The sequence below is a fragment of the Sinocyclocheilus anshuiensis genome, unplaced genomic scaffold (genome assembly GCF_001515605.1).
Source record: "Sinocyclocheilus anshuiensis isolate Anshui unplaced genomic scaffold, SAMN03320099.WGS_v1.1 scaffold464, whole genome shotgun sequence".
In the NCBI taxonomy this organism is placed as follows: Eukaryota; Metazoa; Chordata; class Actinopteri; order Cypriniformes; family Cyprinidae; genus Sinocyclocheilus; species Sinocyclocheilus anshuiensis.
The window spans coordinates 592,634-611,048 of NW_015555731.1; the positions used below are offsets into that span (position 1 = coordinate 592,634).

The 18,415-nt window shown below is 36.5% G+C and overlaps 1 protein-coding gene across 1 annotated transcript in view; it reads right to left on the reverse strand.

Annotated features, from left to right (window-relative positions):
* LOC107672897 (myosin-9-like) overlaps window positions 1–18,415 on the reverse strand; it is a 66,317-nt gene that overhangs the window by 22,231 nt on the left and 25,671 nt on the right. Inside the window, exons 4-14 of the mRNA XM_016466273.1 lie at window positions 16,475–16,502; window positions 15,935–16,028; window positions 14,496–14,516; window positions 10,618–10,710; window positions 10,469–10,532; window positions 7,536–7,634; window positions 7,260–7,403; window positions 7,079–7,174; window positions 5,933–6,111; window positions 3,681–3,773; window positions 3,418–3,591 (exon numbers count right to left, since the gene is read on the reverse strand). Of these exons, the coding sequence (XP_016321759.1) occupies window positions 3,418–3,591; window positions 3,681–3,773; window positions 5,933–6,111; window positions 7,079–7,174; window positions 7,260–7,403; window positions 7,536–7,634; window positions 10,469–10,532; window positions 10,618–10,710; window positions 14,496–14,516; window positions 15,935–16,028; window positions 16,475–16,502 (1,085 nt within the window). The remainder of the gene's footprint in view (window positions 1–3,417; window positions 3,592–3,680; window positions 3,774–5,932; window positions 6,112–7,078; window positions 7,175–7,259; window positions 7,404–7,535; window positions 7,635–10,468; window positions 10,533–10,617; window positions 10,711–14,495; window positions 14,517–15,934; window positions 16,029–16,474; window positions 16,503–18,415) is intronic.

Genomic DNA, 18,415 nt, shown 5'->3' on the forward strand with positions numbered 1-18,415 from the left:
TTCCGATCTCGGGTGCGCGCCCGCGAACCGTACCAGAGTCCGCTTAAAAAGGGTAGTCTGGGGTACGGTTCATGTGAACTCCGGTACGGTTCGCTGCTGATGTGAACACAATCGTACCAAATCGCGGAAGTGAAACGCTATTAATGACTTATTATTTGATAAAAATGTGTGTTTGTGTGTGTGTTTCACTCACTTTCCTGACAAGTGTGACTGATGCACTGCAAGCAGAGAGCTGTATATCTTGGGGTGTAACGATACGATACGGTTCGATACGACACAGTGTCACGGTTTTGTTGTTGGCAATTCAATCAATTGACGCCGCATTGCCGGTAATTCGAAAGTAAAACGCGCACAATCAAAAATTATATGTTGAAATACTCAACAGATGTTTACTTCATCCCAATTACAAGCAATATAAACAGCATATATGGTCAAAATTTGCCCTTAGATCACATTTATGAATTAAAGTGCTACAACCTTGTGAGGGAACAGCAGGGGCAGAAACACAAAACTTAAGGCCAATGAGTCTGAGTTTGAAAAAATAATTAATAGTATAATTTTTCATTTTTGGACACCATACAAGGCGAATAAAAAGCGAGGAAAAGAGGGAAAACTCTAACGAACTGCCTCACCGTCACAACCCTACTGGAGTAGTGTGTTTTTCTTTGGGGATGGGAGAGGCAGACATCACATTGCCTGTTACGTCGTTTTGGCTGCCTTGTTAAGTGCAGTGGCACTGAGAACATTATATTTCACACACGGTAAGCGCTTTTATTTTCCAAATGTAATAGGATTAGTCCAACGAATCGTTCGGTAGCAATATAAACAGCATATATGGTCAAAATTTGCCCTTAGATCACATCGATAAGATCGTTTTGGCTGCCTTGTTAAGTGCAGTGGCACTGAGAACATTATATTTCACACACGGTAAGCGCTTTTATTTTCCAAATGTAATAGGATTAGTCCAACGAATCGTTCGGTTTGTAATACGTACCGAACCAAAAGCCTCGTACCGAACGGTTCAATATGAATACGTGTATCATTACACCCCTTCATTTCTGTTAGCCTTCAGCTTTCTTTAAAGCATTTGCAGTACATTTGTAAGACAGACGTAAGTGCTGTTATGTACTGAAGCTTTGGAAACAAAACCAATGGTTCAAAAACATAAATATATAAAAATGAAAAGAGCAACTATGCAGTTTGGCGCCGTCTCCTGCGCCGTCATTACTAAGTATCGGGGTAATCAGCTGCTGGCTTGATGACGCAAAAAAGCCACGGTTCGGACTAGGGATGTTCATTTCGGTTATTTTTCCTAACCGATGCTCGTTAACCACGAGAAACATTTTTACTTAAATTATAAATTAAGAAGATGTAAGAAAAACAAGTAGCCTAGTATGCAGTGTTTCGGTTCATTTTTGTGCTGCGCGAAAGGAAACCAGATGGCAGAAAGCGGCATCTTATTTTTCTTTAGGCTTATTTTACAAAAGCACAAAGATTTGTTTTTATTGTGAATGTACACAAATAAAGGCAAACCTTTAACAATTCCGATTATTAAAAGGAGTAGTTTCTTTCACTGTTAGAAGGGAAAAAATTCAAGTGATTGCGCCGGATGCGTGCACACAGTTAAGCTTTGCTACCTTGACAATGCAGCCTGTTCATTATCATAATAAAATACAGTCAGTCAAACATACGGAAAAAAAAATGTAGTAAAAAAAAAAAATGTAGTAAAAAATGTAGTAAAATCTGTTAAGCCGTTAAGGTTAAGTGTTATCACTGTACCGCCGTGATGTAAAACATTTTGTTTTACGTGGATATTGGAACGCGAGTGAAGTAGGCTACATAATAAATAATTTGCCATTCAAATGCATCGCGAATACGGAAACATTTGATTTTGTGTGGAATGAGAGACCCAACGTTGGTTTCGGTTTGGTTTTAACCTAAATGAATTCGTTTTGGCTTGTCATTTATATTGCTATAGCTTCTTATATTTTTAATTCTTTAATTATTTTCTAAATACTGTTAATTGAAAGGATTTGTTGTGGAGTGAGGGGAACTAAAATAGCCTAGCTATGTTTAGTGTTTATTATAATGTTTGTAAACATTTCGCATCGGCATTAGGTCTATTTTTGAATTAAATAATAAAATGCGACTTATACGCAACTTGTTTTTTTCCCCCCTAAAAAACACATTTTTTATACGCGTAGCGTATTTTAACCATGCAGCAAACCGTTTTAAATATTTTGATAAATTACTGAAAAGATAAATAACTAAATGACTTTTTAAACTGTTTAACTGATTGTATTAATCATCAAAATTCTTACCGTCGGTTAACCAGTTAAAATGAACATCCCTAGTTCGGACCAAATAAAATAATATGAACTAGAGGTCGACCGATAGTGGATTTTGCCGATACCGATAGCTAGGTTGGACCACACTGGCCGATACCGATTAATTAACCTTGACCAGCTAATGACTATTTTTAGCCAGTTTGGAGCAGCTAATGATCATTTTCAACCAGTTTGGACCAGCTAATTTCTATTCTTGACTGGATGGACCAGCTAATGACTATTTTTGGCTAGCTTGTACCAGCTAAAGATAATTTTTGACCAGTATAGACCAGCTAATGACCATTTTAAAGCATTTAATAACCATTTTTGACCAGCTAATAAACATTTATGAACAGCTGTAGCAGCTAATGACAATTTTTGGCTCTTGTGGAGCAGCTAATGACCATTTTTTGACCAGTATGTACCAGCTGATGGCAATTTTTGGCCAGCTTGTAGCAATTAATGACCATTTTTGACCAATTTGGACCAGCTAATGATAATTTCCGATGAGTTTGGACCAGCAAATGACCATTTTCGACTAGTTTGGATCAGCAATTGACCATCTTCGACCAGTTTGGACTGGCTAATGACCATTTTACCAGTTTGGACCAGCTAATGGCTGTTTTAAGCAGGTAATAAACGTTTTTGTCCATCTAGACTGACTAGTGACTATTTTTGGCCAGTTTAGAGCAGCTAATGACCAGTTCTGACCAATAAAGACACAGCTAATGATCATTTTTTACCATTTTGGAGCAGCAGGGGGAGCAATCGAACTCGGGTTCGGACCAGGCAAGCGAACCAAATGTGAAAGCACCCTATGATGATCTACCAGGTCAGCCTTGGCCCTATTGGCTGGTAGTCTAGCTAAATCAACTTTGAGCAGTTTTGACAAACTAGAAGCCTAAAATTAGCTACTACCTTTTTATCAACATCAGCAGAAGATCATGAAGACATCATGGAAATCAAACCAGATTCAGTATTTTTAAAATAATGGATTTCCAAGTTCTCGATTCCTAATCTCAAACATGAAAACCGCTCCATTTAGGGTCACATGATCGTTCTAGGAGTCTAGGAGTGAAGAAATGCTCACAGGTTTCTCGATGAGTTCGATGCAGGGCTGCAGGTCGAGGCCGAAGTCGATGAAGCTCCACTCGATGCCCTCGCGCTGGTACTCCTCCTGCTCCAGGATGAACATGGTGTGGTTGAAGAGCTGCTGGAGCTTCTCGTTAGTGTAGTTAATGCACAACTGCTCGAACGAGTTCAGCTGTGGAGAGGAACAGAAACTCAGTTACAGCTAGGAATTGTGGGTAATCCCACTGTAAGCACCTATGAGGCTGAATGATTGTGCTGTACCTCGAAGATCTCAAAGCCGGCGATGTCCAGGATGCCGATGAAGGAGGCGCCCTGACGTTTGGTCTTATCCAGAGCTTTGTTGATGCGCATCACCAGCCAGCGGAACATCCTCTCATACGTGGCTTTGGCCAGAGCCTCTACAGCGAACTCAGCCTGCTCCTGCGTCTGGGCCTTCTGCACGTAGTCGCGGCCCACCTTGATCCGGGGCGAGAGGATGGCGCGTGTAAAATCGGTCACGTTCATGCCCATCAGATGGCACACCTTCTGAGCAGCTGGAGAAGTGAAGGGAAAGTCGTTTAGAAATAGTAACTGATAACTACACAAATTGCTGGTTTACCTTCTCTACCTTCTCTTAGCCTGACTAAGATGTTCTACCAGGTCAACCTTGGCCTCATCAGCTGGTAGTCTAGCTAATTAAACATTCAGACCAGTTTGGACCAGCAATGACCATTTCTGACAAGTTTGGACCAGCTAATGAGCAGTTTTGACCAGCTAATAACCATTTTTGATCAGTTGTACCAGCTAATGACTATTTTTAGCCAGTTTGGAGCAGCTAATGATCATTTTCAACCAGTTTGGACCAGCTAATTTCTATTCTTGACTGGATGGACCAGCTAATGACTATTTTTGGCTAGCTTGTACCAGCTAAAGATAATTTTTGACCAGTATAGACCAGCTAATGACCATTTTAAAGCATTTAATAACCATTTTTGACCAGCTAATAAACATTTATGAACAGCTGTAGCAGCTAATGACAATTTTTGGCTCTTGTGGAGCAGCTAATGACCATTTTTTGACCAGTATGTACCAGCTGATGGCAATTTTTGGCCAGCTTGTAGCAATTAATGACCATTTTTGACCAATTTGGACCAGCTAATGATAATTTCCGATGAGTTTGGACCAGCAAATGACCATTTTCGACTAGTTTGGATCAGCAATTGACCATCTTCGACCAGTTTGGACTGGCTAATGACCATTTTACCAGTTTGGACCAGCTAATGGCTGTTTTAAGCAGGTAATAAACGTTTTTGTCCATCTAGACTGACTAGTGACTATTTTTGGCCAGTTTAGAGCAGCTAATGACCAGTTCTGACCAATAAAGACACAGCTAATGATCATTTTTTACCATTTTGGAGCAGCTAATTACCAGTTTTGACTTGTTAGAAACCATGTAAAACCATCTGCTTACTTTATAGTGATAATATAGCAACAGATTAACAGCACAAGGCCTGATGGGCGTGTTTGTAAAGCTAAAAAGATGTATTTACCTGTGTCATCAGGCATGGAGGCCTGGTCCGAGTGACGCTCCTTCTTAAAGGACATATTACCCAGCTGTAGCACAGACGACATGACCTTCAGCAGACCTGCAGGGGGCAACACACAATTAAAAACCTCAAACATGCTGCAGATAATATTGTCATATTTGAAAACGGCAGTAAGTATATTCACCAATCTGTTCTTCCTCAGGGAAGCTCATGATCCTCATGGCCTCCATGGTCTCGAGGTACATGTCTCGGTCCTGTTGTCCTGGAATAGTCACGTTCCCATTGGACAGGAACCGGTACTTATTGTAGCTCTCCAGACAGAGTTCAGCTGGTGAGTGAAGAAACCAATCGAATCATTTACATTCATTCCTAAACATAAGTGTCTCATCCTACTATTATTAAGATTTTAATAATTTTTAAGCATCAAAAATCATGTATGAAAGCAGTGAAGAACACTCACAGCGCAGTTTGTCTCCTGCGCCGGTCAGCATGTAGTAGAACATGTGGAAGGTTCTTTCTTCTTTAGCTTGACGGATCGCACGGGACTTTTCCAACAGGTCTGACGGTAAGAGTCAAGGACACACAACAGGACAGATGCACGAATATTCACATGAAGGCTTTCAACAGCCTGGGTCTTTTTAACCAGTCTCAATTCTTGCCTCATTAATTATTCCTGCTTTATATTTACGCATTTAGCAGATGCTTTATGTTTGATGTAGAGTCACAGAAACGTTCATTGGCCTTTTAACATTTATTAAAAATGTAAACAGACAAACTGCGTTGAATAAGAAATTATATGTTAAAAATATAATATGTAAAAAAGTAAAATAAAATTCTGTATCTCCAACAAACCGTTTTTTTTGTTTTTGTATTTATAAAATGGAGTGATTAATGCAAATGATAATTTTCAATTTTTTTTTGATTAAATTTCAAAATAGTAACAAATAGTTTATCTGCATTCTTTTTTTTTTTTTTTTTGCGCATCACCAGCCAGCGGAACATCCTCTCGTATGTGGCTTTGGCGAGAGCCTCCACCGCAAACTCGGCCTGCTCCTGCGTCTGGGCCTTCTGCACGTAGTCGCGGCCCACCTTGATCCGGGGCGAGAGGATGGCGCGTGTAAAATCGGTCACGTTCATGCCCATCAGATGGCACACCTTCTGAGCAGCTGGAGAAGTGAAGGGAAAGTCGTTTAGAAATAGTAACTGATAACTACACAAATTGCTGGTTTACCTTCTCTACCTTCTCTTAGCCTGACTAAGATGTTCTACCAGGTCAACCTTGGCCTCATCAGCTGGTAGTCTAGCTAATTAACCATTCAAACCAGTTCGGACCAGCTAATGACCATTTTTAGCCAGCTTGGACCAGCTAATGACCAGTTTTGACCAGCTAATGACTATTTTTAGCCAGTTTGGAGCAGCTAATGATCATTTTCAACCAGTTTGGATCAGCTAATTTCTATTCTTGACTGGATGGACCAGCTAATGACTATTTTTGGCTAGCTTGTACCAGCTAATGATAATTTTTGACCAGTATAGACCAGCTAATGACCATTTTAAAGCATTTAATAACCATTTTTGACCAGCTAATAAACATTTATGAACAGCTGTAGCAGCTAATGACAATTTTTGGCTCTTGTGGAGCAGCTAATGACCATTTTTTGACCAGTATGTACCAGCTGATGGCAATTTTTGGCCAGCTTGTAGCAATTAATGACCATTTTTGACCAATTTGGACCAGCTAATGATAATTTCCGATGAGTTTGGACCGTTTGGACCACATTTTCGACTAGTTTGGATCAGCAATTGACCATCTTCGACCAGTTTGGACTGGCTAATGTGGCTAATGACAGTTTGGACCAGCTAATGGCTGTTTTAAGCAGGTAATAAACGTTTTTGTCCATCTAGACTGACTAGTGACTATTTTTGGCCAGTTTAGAGCAGCTAATGACCAGTTCTGACCAATAAAGACACAGCTAATGATCATTTTTTACCATTTTGGAGCAGCTAATTACCAGTTTTGACTTGTTAGAAACCATGTAAAACCATCTGCTTACTTTATAGTGATAATATAGCAACAGATTAACAGCACAAGGCCTGATGGGCGTGTTTGTAAAGCTAAAAAGATGTATTTACCTGTGTCATCAGGCATGGAGGCCTGGTCCGAGTGACGCTCCTTCTTAAAGGACATATTACCCAGCTGTAGCACAGACGACATGACCTTCAGCAGACCTGCAGGGGGCAACACACAATTAAAAACCTCAAACATGCTGCAGATAATATTGTCATATTTGAAAACGGCAGTAAGTATATTCACCAATCTGTTCTTCCTCAGGGAAGCTCATGATCCTCATGGCCTCCATGGTCTCGAGGTACATGTCTCGGTCCTGTTGTCCTGGAATAGTCACGTTCCCATTGGACAGGAACCGGTACTTATTGTAGCTCTCCAGACAGAGTTCAGCTGGTGAGTGAAGAAACCAATCGAATCATTTACATTCATTCCTAAACATAAGTGTCTCATCCTACTATTATTAAGATTTTAATAATTTTTAAGCATCAAAAATCATGTATGAAAGCAGTGAAGAACACTCACAGCGCAGTTTGTCTCCTGCGCCGGTCAGCATGTAGTAGAACATGTGGAAGGTTCTTTCTTCTTTAGCTTGACGGATCGCACGGGACTTTTCCAACAGGTCTGACGGTAAGAGTCAAGGACACACAACAGGACAGATGCACGAATATTCACATGAAGGCTTTCAACAGCCTGGGTCTTTATTAACCAGTTTCAGTTCTTACCTCATTAATTATATAAACATTTAGCAGACGCTCTATGCTCATTGTACAGTCACAGAAACGATCATTAGTCTTTTAGCATTTATTAAACATGAAATTATTAAAAATGTCAAAAAGTGAGGACTGGGGCATTTAAAAGATTAATGTTAAAAAGTAAAATAAAAATACTAATATAATTTGCATCTGCACCTCTGTCAAACTTTGTTTTTTGTTTTTAAATGGAGTGATTAATGGAATTTTTCTCTACAAATGTCACATCTGTGACATTTTCACAGATTCACAAGCGGTTATTAAAAACAGGTCATGCTCTAGTTGTGGTCTGTAAATCCTCCAATAAATGTTATAAAAAATATGCAAATCAGCCATAATCCCCTTATCTAAGTGATAATGACCCGGATTTAACCATTTCAATTGAAAAAGCTTCTTTTTCATATTTTGAAAACCATGTCATATTAACTAGCTCATAAAGATACAGGTTTCAATATTGGCTCCGACGATGTACCCGTTAACGTCAAAGTTGATTCTGATGAACTTGCCCTAAAACACAGAAAACACAAAAGATAAATCACACACATTTAGAGCCAGACTAATGTGTGAAAAGTCTGCCATAACGGGAAGACTTACGAATCGAGAAGAGTTGTCGTTCTTGACTGTCTTGGCATTGCCGAAGGCTTCGAGGATAGGATTGGCCTGCAGCAGCTGCTTCTCCAGCTCACCCTGCGCTCAAAAACATACCAATCCACATCAGTTCAGTTCAAACAAATCACTGTGAAGAGCTGATCACGTCTGGCTGTCAAAAGCAAAGCTCTTAAACACAACATCACAAGCTTTTTGCGCACAGAAGAGCAAATAAGCTGAAACAAACATACAAAGATAAGCACATTCTGATCCCCCATCCCAAACCACCACGAAAGTGAGCGGCCCGTCACCTCCGAAAACATCAAACCAATGACCACATGATCTTAAATCTGACACTCATCTCACACAAACACAAACGTTCATTCACTTTAAAGGAATATTCCAGCTTAAACACAACTTCAGCTCTATGCAGCATCTGGTGCCATGGTTATATCGTTAACTAAAGCTAGAACTAAAATCATAAAACCCTTTCTTTACTTGAAATAAAATAAAACATCAAATAACTTATTTTATTTCAATTAGTTTCCAAGGCAACATTTCTCATTTTTGTTTACTTTCAGTTTAGGTACTAAATAAATAAATAAAAACTGTATAGACATAAAAAAAAAAAAAACGTAGAAAAATGACAAAAAAAACAACAAAATGACTAAAACTTTCAACTAAAATTAAAAATCATTGAAAAACTAATAAAAATGACAAAAAAACAAAATATACTGTTGTTTTTTGTACATTTTAACAATAAAACGAAAACTACTAATCAAGAAAACAAATGAAAAATTAATACAAATGACAAAAATGCACAACAAAATTACTAAAACTGTCCAATTAAAATGAAAACTAAAAAACTAATAAAAACGGCAAAACACAACAAAATTACTAAAACTTTGACTAAAATTAAAATGAAAACTGCAAAATAAAAAAAAACTAATAAAAATGACAGAAACACAAGAAAATTACTAAAACGTTAAATAAAATGAAAAAGAAAGCTGCAAAATAAGAACAATTAAAATTACTAAAACTTTTACTAAAATTACTTTTAAAAACTACAACACTATAGTAATTAGAATAAAATAAAACTTCCTCATAAAATCTCTTTAACTTGAGGCTCAAGTGTCTATAAAAGAATGGGAATCATGTTCATAGTAAAACACTTGGAATGGAGTTTAAAAGGAGAAATGTGAAATTCATACATTCACTCTTGAGTTAAAAATGTCTAAATACTCCAGTGTTATATACGCATATGTAAAATGTGTGGACTTCTAGTGGGCGGAGCTTGATCATCTCATTTACATGAATTAAACTCCACCCAAATCAATGACATCAGTACAATCACCTCCGCCTAGAAAAGCATTTTCACAATTTAGAAAATATTTCCCACATGCCAAGTTGTTGCACAAGCAGAACTATTCCCTCTTTTAACACAGAAACTAACGATCATCATGTTGTTCAAATCATGTGAAGTTTCCCCGCAGCTCCTCTGTAAACCGTTTCACATGCTCTCTCTCTCTCTCGTAAAGCGAGGCTCGTTAAACGCGCCAGAACTTTCCAGCAACGGTCGTGTTCGCTGACGTCATGATTCGTGCCGCGGGAGGCTCGCGCGGGCGACTGAATCAAATACATACACACACACACACACACTTAATTCAAACAGCAGAAATCAAACCCAAAACTCATGAGCGCAGAAACACAGACAGATTCACCATGGTATTCAGACACATGAGAAGTGAGACTGAGAGCCGAACATGTTAATATGATCACTAGAGCTGGGGTGAAAATGTCGAAAATTCTCATTTTGCTGAAGCGATTTCGATTCTTAAATCCCCAGAAGTGATCTGTGCTGTGTCCGGTTTGATGTGTGAACAAAATATTATTAATATTATAAAATATCCATCCAATAAATCGCAATAAACTTTATGCCTTATTACTTTTGATATGAAACAAGGTCTCAGCTTTCCAATAATAATAATTTTTTATAATTATTCTTTATTTCCTTTATTATTATTATAATTAACGACCCAGATTTAACAATATCAATTAACAAAAGCTCCTTTTTCACATTTTTTTTTAAACCACATATGAACTAGCTCATAAAGATACAGGTTTCAATATTGGCTCCGACGATGTACCCATTAACGTCAAAGTTGATTCTGATAAATTTGCCCTAAAACACAGAAAAGACAAAAGATAAATAACACGTAGACAGCCAGACTTTTATGCGAAAAGTCTGCCATAACGGGAAGTCTTACGAATCGGGAAGAGTTGTCGTTCTTGACTGTCTTGGCGTTGCCGAAGGCTTCGAGGATGGGATTGGCCTGCAGCAGCTGCTTCTCCAGCTCACCCTGCACTCAAAAACACACCAATCCACGACTGAGATCAGTTCAAACGAATCACGGCAAAGAGCTGATCACGTCTGGCTGTCAAAAGCAAAGCCCTTAAACACAACATCACAAACGTTTTGCACACAGAGGAGCAAATACGCTGAAACAAACACACAAAGACAAGCATGTCCTGATCCCCAATCCCAAAACACCAGCAAAGTGAGCGGCCCGTCACCTCGAAACTCAACAAACCAATGACCAAACGACTCTTTCATTTGACACTCATCTCACACAAACTTTCATTCAGTTTAAAGGAATACCCTGGATTAAACACAACTTCAGCTTTAAGCCTCATCTGGAGCCAGGGTCATTATTTTTAACTAAAACTGAAAATAAACCAAAAAAACAAAATAAATAAAATAAATAAATAAATAAATGTAAAATTTAAAAAAACAATTTTTTTTTTCATATTTTATTATTAGTTAGTTTCCAATGCAACATTTTTGTTTAGTTTAATTAAATAAACCAAAAAAACAAAATAAATAAAATAAATAAATAAATAAATGTAAAATTTAAAAAAACAATTTTTTTTTTCATATTTTATTATTAGTTAGTTTCCAATGCAACATTTTTGTTTAGTTTAATTTAAAGTACTAAAATAGCTAAAACGAAATAAATATAAATATATATAGGCTATATGTATGTATGTATAGTCACATAAAAAAATTCTAATAAAAATGACAAACACACAACAAAATGACTAAAACTTTAACTAAATTAAAACAGAAAAAACAGAGAACTTAAGAAAATTATATATATATATATAAAAAAAAAACTAAAACGTAAAAAATGAAAACTGAAAAAAAGAAAGAAAAAAACTAACAAAAATGACAAAAACACAATAAAATAACTGAAACTAACTCAAATTAAAATGAAAACTGAAAAATAAACAAGAAACTGAAAAAGTTAAATGTCTAATTCAAAACTATAATAATATATTAATGATAGTAAAATAACAAGTCTGCCTCTCACAATCACTGTAACTTGTGGCTCAGGTGTGTATAAATGAATGGGAATCATGTTCATAGTAGAACACTCATTAGAATTTGGTTTAAAAAAGTTCATACATCAATTGAGTTAAAAATGTCTAAATACTCAAGTGTTAATTACACATTCATTTCAGCCAGAACTACTTTTCCAGGTGGACGGACATCTTGTAGGCGGAGTCTGATCAATCTCATTTACATTAGTTAAACTCCACCCACAGCAGTGACATCACTAGAAGATCCTCCGCCTAGAAAAGTATTTTCACAATTTAGGAAATATTTCCCACATGCCAAGTTGCTGCTCAAGCGTTTAACTCGTACTGACTGTTCCTTTAAGTTCAAATAAGCAGAAATATGAGCTCTTCTGACACAGAAACGATCATCATCTTGTTCAAATCATGTAGGCTAATCATGAGAAGTTTCCCCGCAGCTCCCCTGTAAACCGTTTCACATGTTCTCTCGTAAAGCGAGGCTCGTTAAACACGCCAGAACATTCCAGCAGCGTCATCATTCCCGCCGCGGGAGACGAGTGAATCAAATGCATAAATGCACACAGACACACACACTTAATTCTAACAGCAGAGATCAAACCCAAAACCCCTGAGCACAGAAACATAGTACAGTACAGACAGATTTACCATGGTATTCAGACACATGAGACCGAGAGACGAACATCACAATTAAATATGATCACTATAGCTGTGTTGTAAATATTGAAAATTCTCATTTTGATGAACCGATTTCAATTCTTAAATCCAAAGAATCGATCTACGCTGGTTTCGGTTGATGTGTGAACAAAATTAATGAAACATTATTTGTAACGCACATCCAATAAATCACAATACACTTTGTACCTTATTACTTCTGATATGAAACAAGGTCTCAGCTGTCAAATTCTGTCAGTTTTATCACGAAACAAACAATAAATGCCGTTTTGTCACTCTTTACTGTGGCGTGACGGTTACGGCTGATTTATACTTCTGCGTCAGACCTACGCCGTAGGCTATGCGTCAGTTTTCATTTATACTTCTGTGTCGTTGTCCGCGCCGACGTGCAGTGCACATGCAAACCACTAGTCTGCAGTGTCCACGGGCATGTTGCTGGTGTAACCTCGCAGTACCACGGAAAAAGCCGAAGAAGAAGCGGCTCGTCGGAGAAGCATTATAGCCGTGACGGCGGCAAATAAATATAAAAACATTATTTTAAACTACAAAAAAAAAGAGACAACAACGGAACAGGAGATGATGGCATTCTTTCAATCTGTACAATCAAGGACTTGTACCACGGCAGATCAACATTGTTTGTTGCAGATAACTACTGATGTATAATGCTATGTAGTATAATAAATGATAAGACACTTGTTCTTTGCTTTGTTTTATTTTATATAAGAAGGTGTAACATTAAAATATATTAAAGTGCACAAACACACACAAAACTAAAGTACATATGGAGGGAGGGGTTCTAGAAGACCAATCACAGCACTTGCGGTCCGCGTAGAATTGACGCGCTGTTAGATTTTTGGAGAGGTGCAGGTCAGGCTACGGTGTAGGGTGTGCGTCTATGCGTAGGCTACGGCGTAGGTTCGATGCAGAAGTATAAATTGACTTTAGCCGTTGCCGCGCATCAACCGATCCTCTCTTCCTCTTACTGCCGGTTACTACGCAAAATGACCATGAATTAACATCAGAGATACATTACAACTTACTGAAATGAATCATGTCTCATTTAATCGATCAGTTAGTGTTTCAACCGCGGAAAGACGTCAATAAAACCGCATGTAAACAATACGTCACGTAAAGTCACATTTACCTCAGGAACGACATTCGTTGTCCATCAACGCGATAGTTAGCTAGACAAACGAAATCTAGAAAGGAGAATTTTGCGGAATATATGCATTATATTACATATTCATTATATTTAACGTAAACACTTACGCAACACTTTATGTTAAGGTGTCCTTTTGTCACGTTTTACATGTACTTATTATTTTAATAACAATAAATTATACATAATTACATGTAAGTAACCCTAAGCCAAACCCTAATCTTAACCCTACCCATATATTAATTAATATTACAGTACTTAAATGTATAATTACACTGTAACAAGGACACCTTAAAATAAAGTGTAACCAACACTTATTATACATTTTCAGTGGTATTATTATGTTTATTACAAAGACATTAAAATGTTTGTTTACAAGTCACTTTAATGTATTAAGTACCAGCTGACAGGGTCTATTGTATAATGTACACATTATTTGAATAATTTCTTTCTTAAAAAAAACAACAAAAAAAAACGACTTCGGCTACCTGATCGCCTGCATATTCAAATGAAGTAATATCAAATCGGAGATTTGTGAATCGAATCAAATCGTGACATTTCTCATTTCCCAGGCCTAATGATCACATAAATCTCAATTTGCACAATTTATCTGGGCAAATCTCAAGAAAACTGTCAGGATCATGATCATATTTAACCCCAAACAAACTGCTTTAAGACTAAATGAAGTATTCAGTCATTTGTTTTTGTATTTTGACATTATTTTCACCAAAATCAAGCACATTTACAGCCTTTTTCTTCATGCAAACTGTTGATTTTGGGGTGAAATATGAGCGGGTCTTAGTGAGATTGATCTGGTTCTCGGTGTCATGTGTCTGAATCGCTGTGTGTTCGGCTTCGGTTGTTCCCCCAGCAGCAGAGAGATAACGGTGAGACGTGAATGAGACAGACAGAGACAGATGGAGAGATGTAACTCACATGTGACAGGACCGAGCTGCTCTGTTGGTATAAAGAAAAAAACACTCAAACCATCAACTTACAACCAAAGAGCAGATCCAGCGATCGGCCGATAATGACCGACAGAAACATCAGGGACGGATTTGGACCGAAACACTTTCACAAAACACTCACAGGTTTGACTTTTGTACAGTGTTTCCATGAATTATGTGCAAATGAGGACAAACTTTTGACCAAACCTGAACTAGTCAATCTCAATCATTCAACCTGTTCACCAAAGTTACATGAAAAGATGTACAAAGAAATAGCTACCTTTCATTAATAATAATTTATCACAACAAATCAAAATCTGGTCACAAACTTGACTTAATTGTGACCAAATCAGCAACCTTGTTACAAAATCTAGCATTAAAAAATTTATTTTAATTTTTATGTTTAATGTGTATTACAAAAACATAGCAAAAATATGTATGCTAAAATAATAAAAAAATAAATGCATAAGGTTTTAAATCTGTTTGAAACTACATGCAGAAATATGACCAAACAGGGTTGTAAAAGTACAAAATAAATAAATAAATATTTTACTTATTTTCTATTTTAATCAAATTAAAATGAATTATTTAGTAAGTTTCAAGTATATAACAATATGCAAGAAATATGTATACTAAAAAGAAAGAAATACTAAAATGAGGTTTACATCTGACTGAAATTATATGCAGAAATATAGCCCAAAAAAATGAATAAAGTATAAAATAATTGAATGAATACATTTATATTTTAGTTAATTTTTTATGTATTTTACAGCATGCAAAAATATGTATGGTCAAAATAAAAGATAAATATAAGGTTTCAAATCCGTTTGAAACAACATGCAGGAATATGCAAAACAGGTTTGGAAAAATAAAATATAAAGCATAAAATTAAACAAAAATAATTAAATTAGATAAGAAAATACGAATTTTTTTTTTTTTTAATAATATTTTATTTAGTTGAATTTTGTGATGGTTAAACGCCTCATCTCACTGACCATTTTTCAAAAAAAAAAAAAACCCTTTATAAAACATTTTTTAAATCTTATCTTAAAATCTTAAAGGGTGATGTGATGCTATATTTGGCTTGTAACGTTACAATGGATGTCTGACATCCTTGAAATGTCTGGGTGGATTAAACTGGACTGGGCTGTTTGTGAACGCTTTCCAGGCCTGATGCAGGACTTACAGCTTCTCTAATGGATTACCATGTTTGTGATTTGCGTTGAAGTCCCTCCCAACCCCCAAAACAACCCGCATTCCTCCGGCTCGGCCTGATCTGATAAGACCATGTGAAACCAGATGAAAGCAGGGTGGAGAACGACAACCAGCTAAATGCTAAATGAGGAAAAACGGCCTTCAGTCCACCGCTGAATTACATGAAGAACATCTCTGAAACCCAAAGACTGAACAGTCTGATGAACGACTAACCTGGTCTTTCTTGGTTTTGTGGGACGAGGCCACGTGTGCCAGATACTGAATGACCTTCTTGGTGTTTTCTGTCTTTCCAGCACCAGATTCACCCCTGAACATATGCAAACACACAGATAAGTTGAAAAAAATCAACACATCTTTAATGATTTCATTAGGGCTGTGCAAAAAATCGAATGCGATTTTCATGCCCATCTAGTCAGTAAAGCCGCTCCTGTGATTAGTAGTAAATCTCCAGCACGTGCTTTCAGATGGAGCGGCATTTACTACACAGAACCGTAGCTCACTGACAAGCTACACAAAATCGCGTTCAAAATCGACAATGAATTGCATGAATTTTGAACGTGATTTTGTGTAGCTTGTCAGTGAACTACGGCTCTGTGTAGTAAATGCCGCTCCATCTGAAAGCACGTGCTGGAGATTTACTACTAATCACAGAACCGGCTTTACTGACGATATGCGCATGACAATCACATTCGATTTTTTGCACAGCCCTAGATCACATCATAAAACACACGCATGCAGGATCATGTGACTCACGTGCAGAGAATCGATTGGTCCTCACGGTCTGTGGGAGGAGACAGATATACGAAAATTAATCACAGTGCAAACACTTTAAACACATGAAATGACATTCACTAGGCATTTCACTTCTGTCATTTTATGTATTTTTGGTTTATTTAATTTTATTTCGTTTTACTGATTATATTCTTGTTTTTTTTATTTGAAAAGCAGAAGGTATTTTATGTATCTTGAGTGAGGAAATGATAGTTTTATAGTTTATTTAATATTTATATAGATTTTAATTTTTTTTACTTTACTTTGATTTTATTTATATTTAATTTTACTTATTGTATGTTATTTCTTTTATTTTGTATATGTTACGTATATATGTATGGATATGTGTTATGTATTTTGATTGAGAATATTTGGCAGGAAACAATAATTATATTTTATATATTTTTTTTTTTTTGACTGACGTTATTTTGACTTTTTTACCTTTTTTCTGTATTGAGAGAGATTAAGTGACAGGAAGTAATACTTTTATATTATATACATATTTTTACTTTGATTTGATTTGATTTATTTTCCTTTATTTTATTGATTTTATTCATTTATATTTGAAAATCAGGACATATTTTATGTATTTTGAGTGAGATTATTTGGAAGGAAATAATCATTTACAATTTTTACTTAGATTTTATAAATATTTATATTTTGTTTCTTTTTTTTATCTCATTCTTATGTTTTATTTGACAAGCAGGGTGTAAAAATGATCAACATTATTTATTATCAATCTAATAGAAGTCATTTCAGAGGCAGAGAAAGTTTACGTTAAATTTCCGAGTATAAAAACAAACATTTCTTCTTTATAACATGAACTGTTGACTCAAACATGACGAGAGCATTTGATCAACTAAACAATCTCAAGTTTGTTTGATTGTGTTCACTTTGATGTTCTTCAAAGCGTTTGTTGATCGTTTGTCATGTTGGTTAGTTGGTTTAACTAACGAGCAGCTATAAATTCCTCCAGGCGGAAAAACGCACCACTCATTCGCTCTCAGTAAACCCTTCTGAGCTTCTTTAGCAGGAAGAGCTCAGACCACAAAACAGGAAGTCAATATCTGGCTTCCTGTGACTGGAGAGGGAGCCGCCTTTCCAGAAAACTACAGTAAGATAACGGCCCTCGTACTAATAAACCGTTACATTTGCTAAACGGAAAATAAAAAGATAATAAATCAGCAGATTTTTACATTTTTAGAAATTAAATTACATATTTTGAAGGGCCCTTTTGAACTTTCTATTCATCAAAGAATCCTGAAAAATAAAATGTCTTCGACATTAATAATCAGAAATGTTTCTTGAGCTGCAAATCTGCATATTAGAATGATTTCTGAAGGATCATGTGATGCTGAAGACTGGCGTTATGATGCTGAAAATTCAATAATCCATCCAAAGCAAACCCCCTGAAGTGGATTAAACCTGTTGGAGAAAGGCTCTGATCGTGTATGAACATGAGCTGCTGTCAGACTGTAAGAGCAGTGGTTAAAGCGTGGCCGAGTCTCGCTGCAGGAGGCCAAATTAAAGCCTGACGGGGGGAGGTCTCACTGAACACAAATCAGCTCCGGACGGCACCACGGGACAAACACTCAACCAGATATACACACTTTTTGGACCCTTCTTGTGTGAGGGGTTGTGCAACATTCACAATCAAATCAAGATTTTATTCATTCATTTTTATTTGTGTGAATAAAGTTGAACCCACACAACAAACACTAATTTTTGATTTGGCATGTGGATTCTGTGGATTTTAAATGTAAATGTTTGTTTAAATCAACAAATCCAACAAAATTATTTTCTACATATCATTTGTCACAAAACTTTCCTATTTGTAAAAATAGAACAAACAGAATGTAGAATTGCAATTGAAGTTTAAAGGGGTCATATGATGCTTTTTTAAAGATCATTATTTTGTGTATT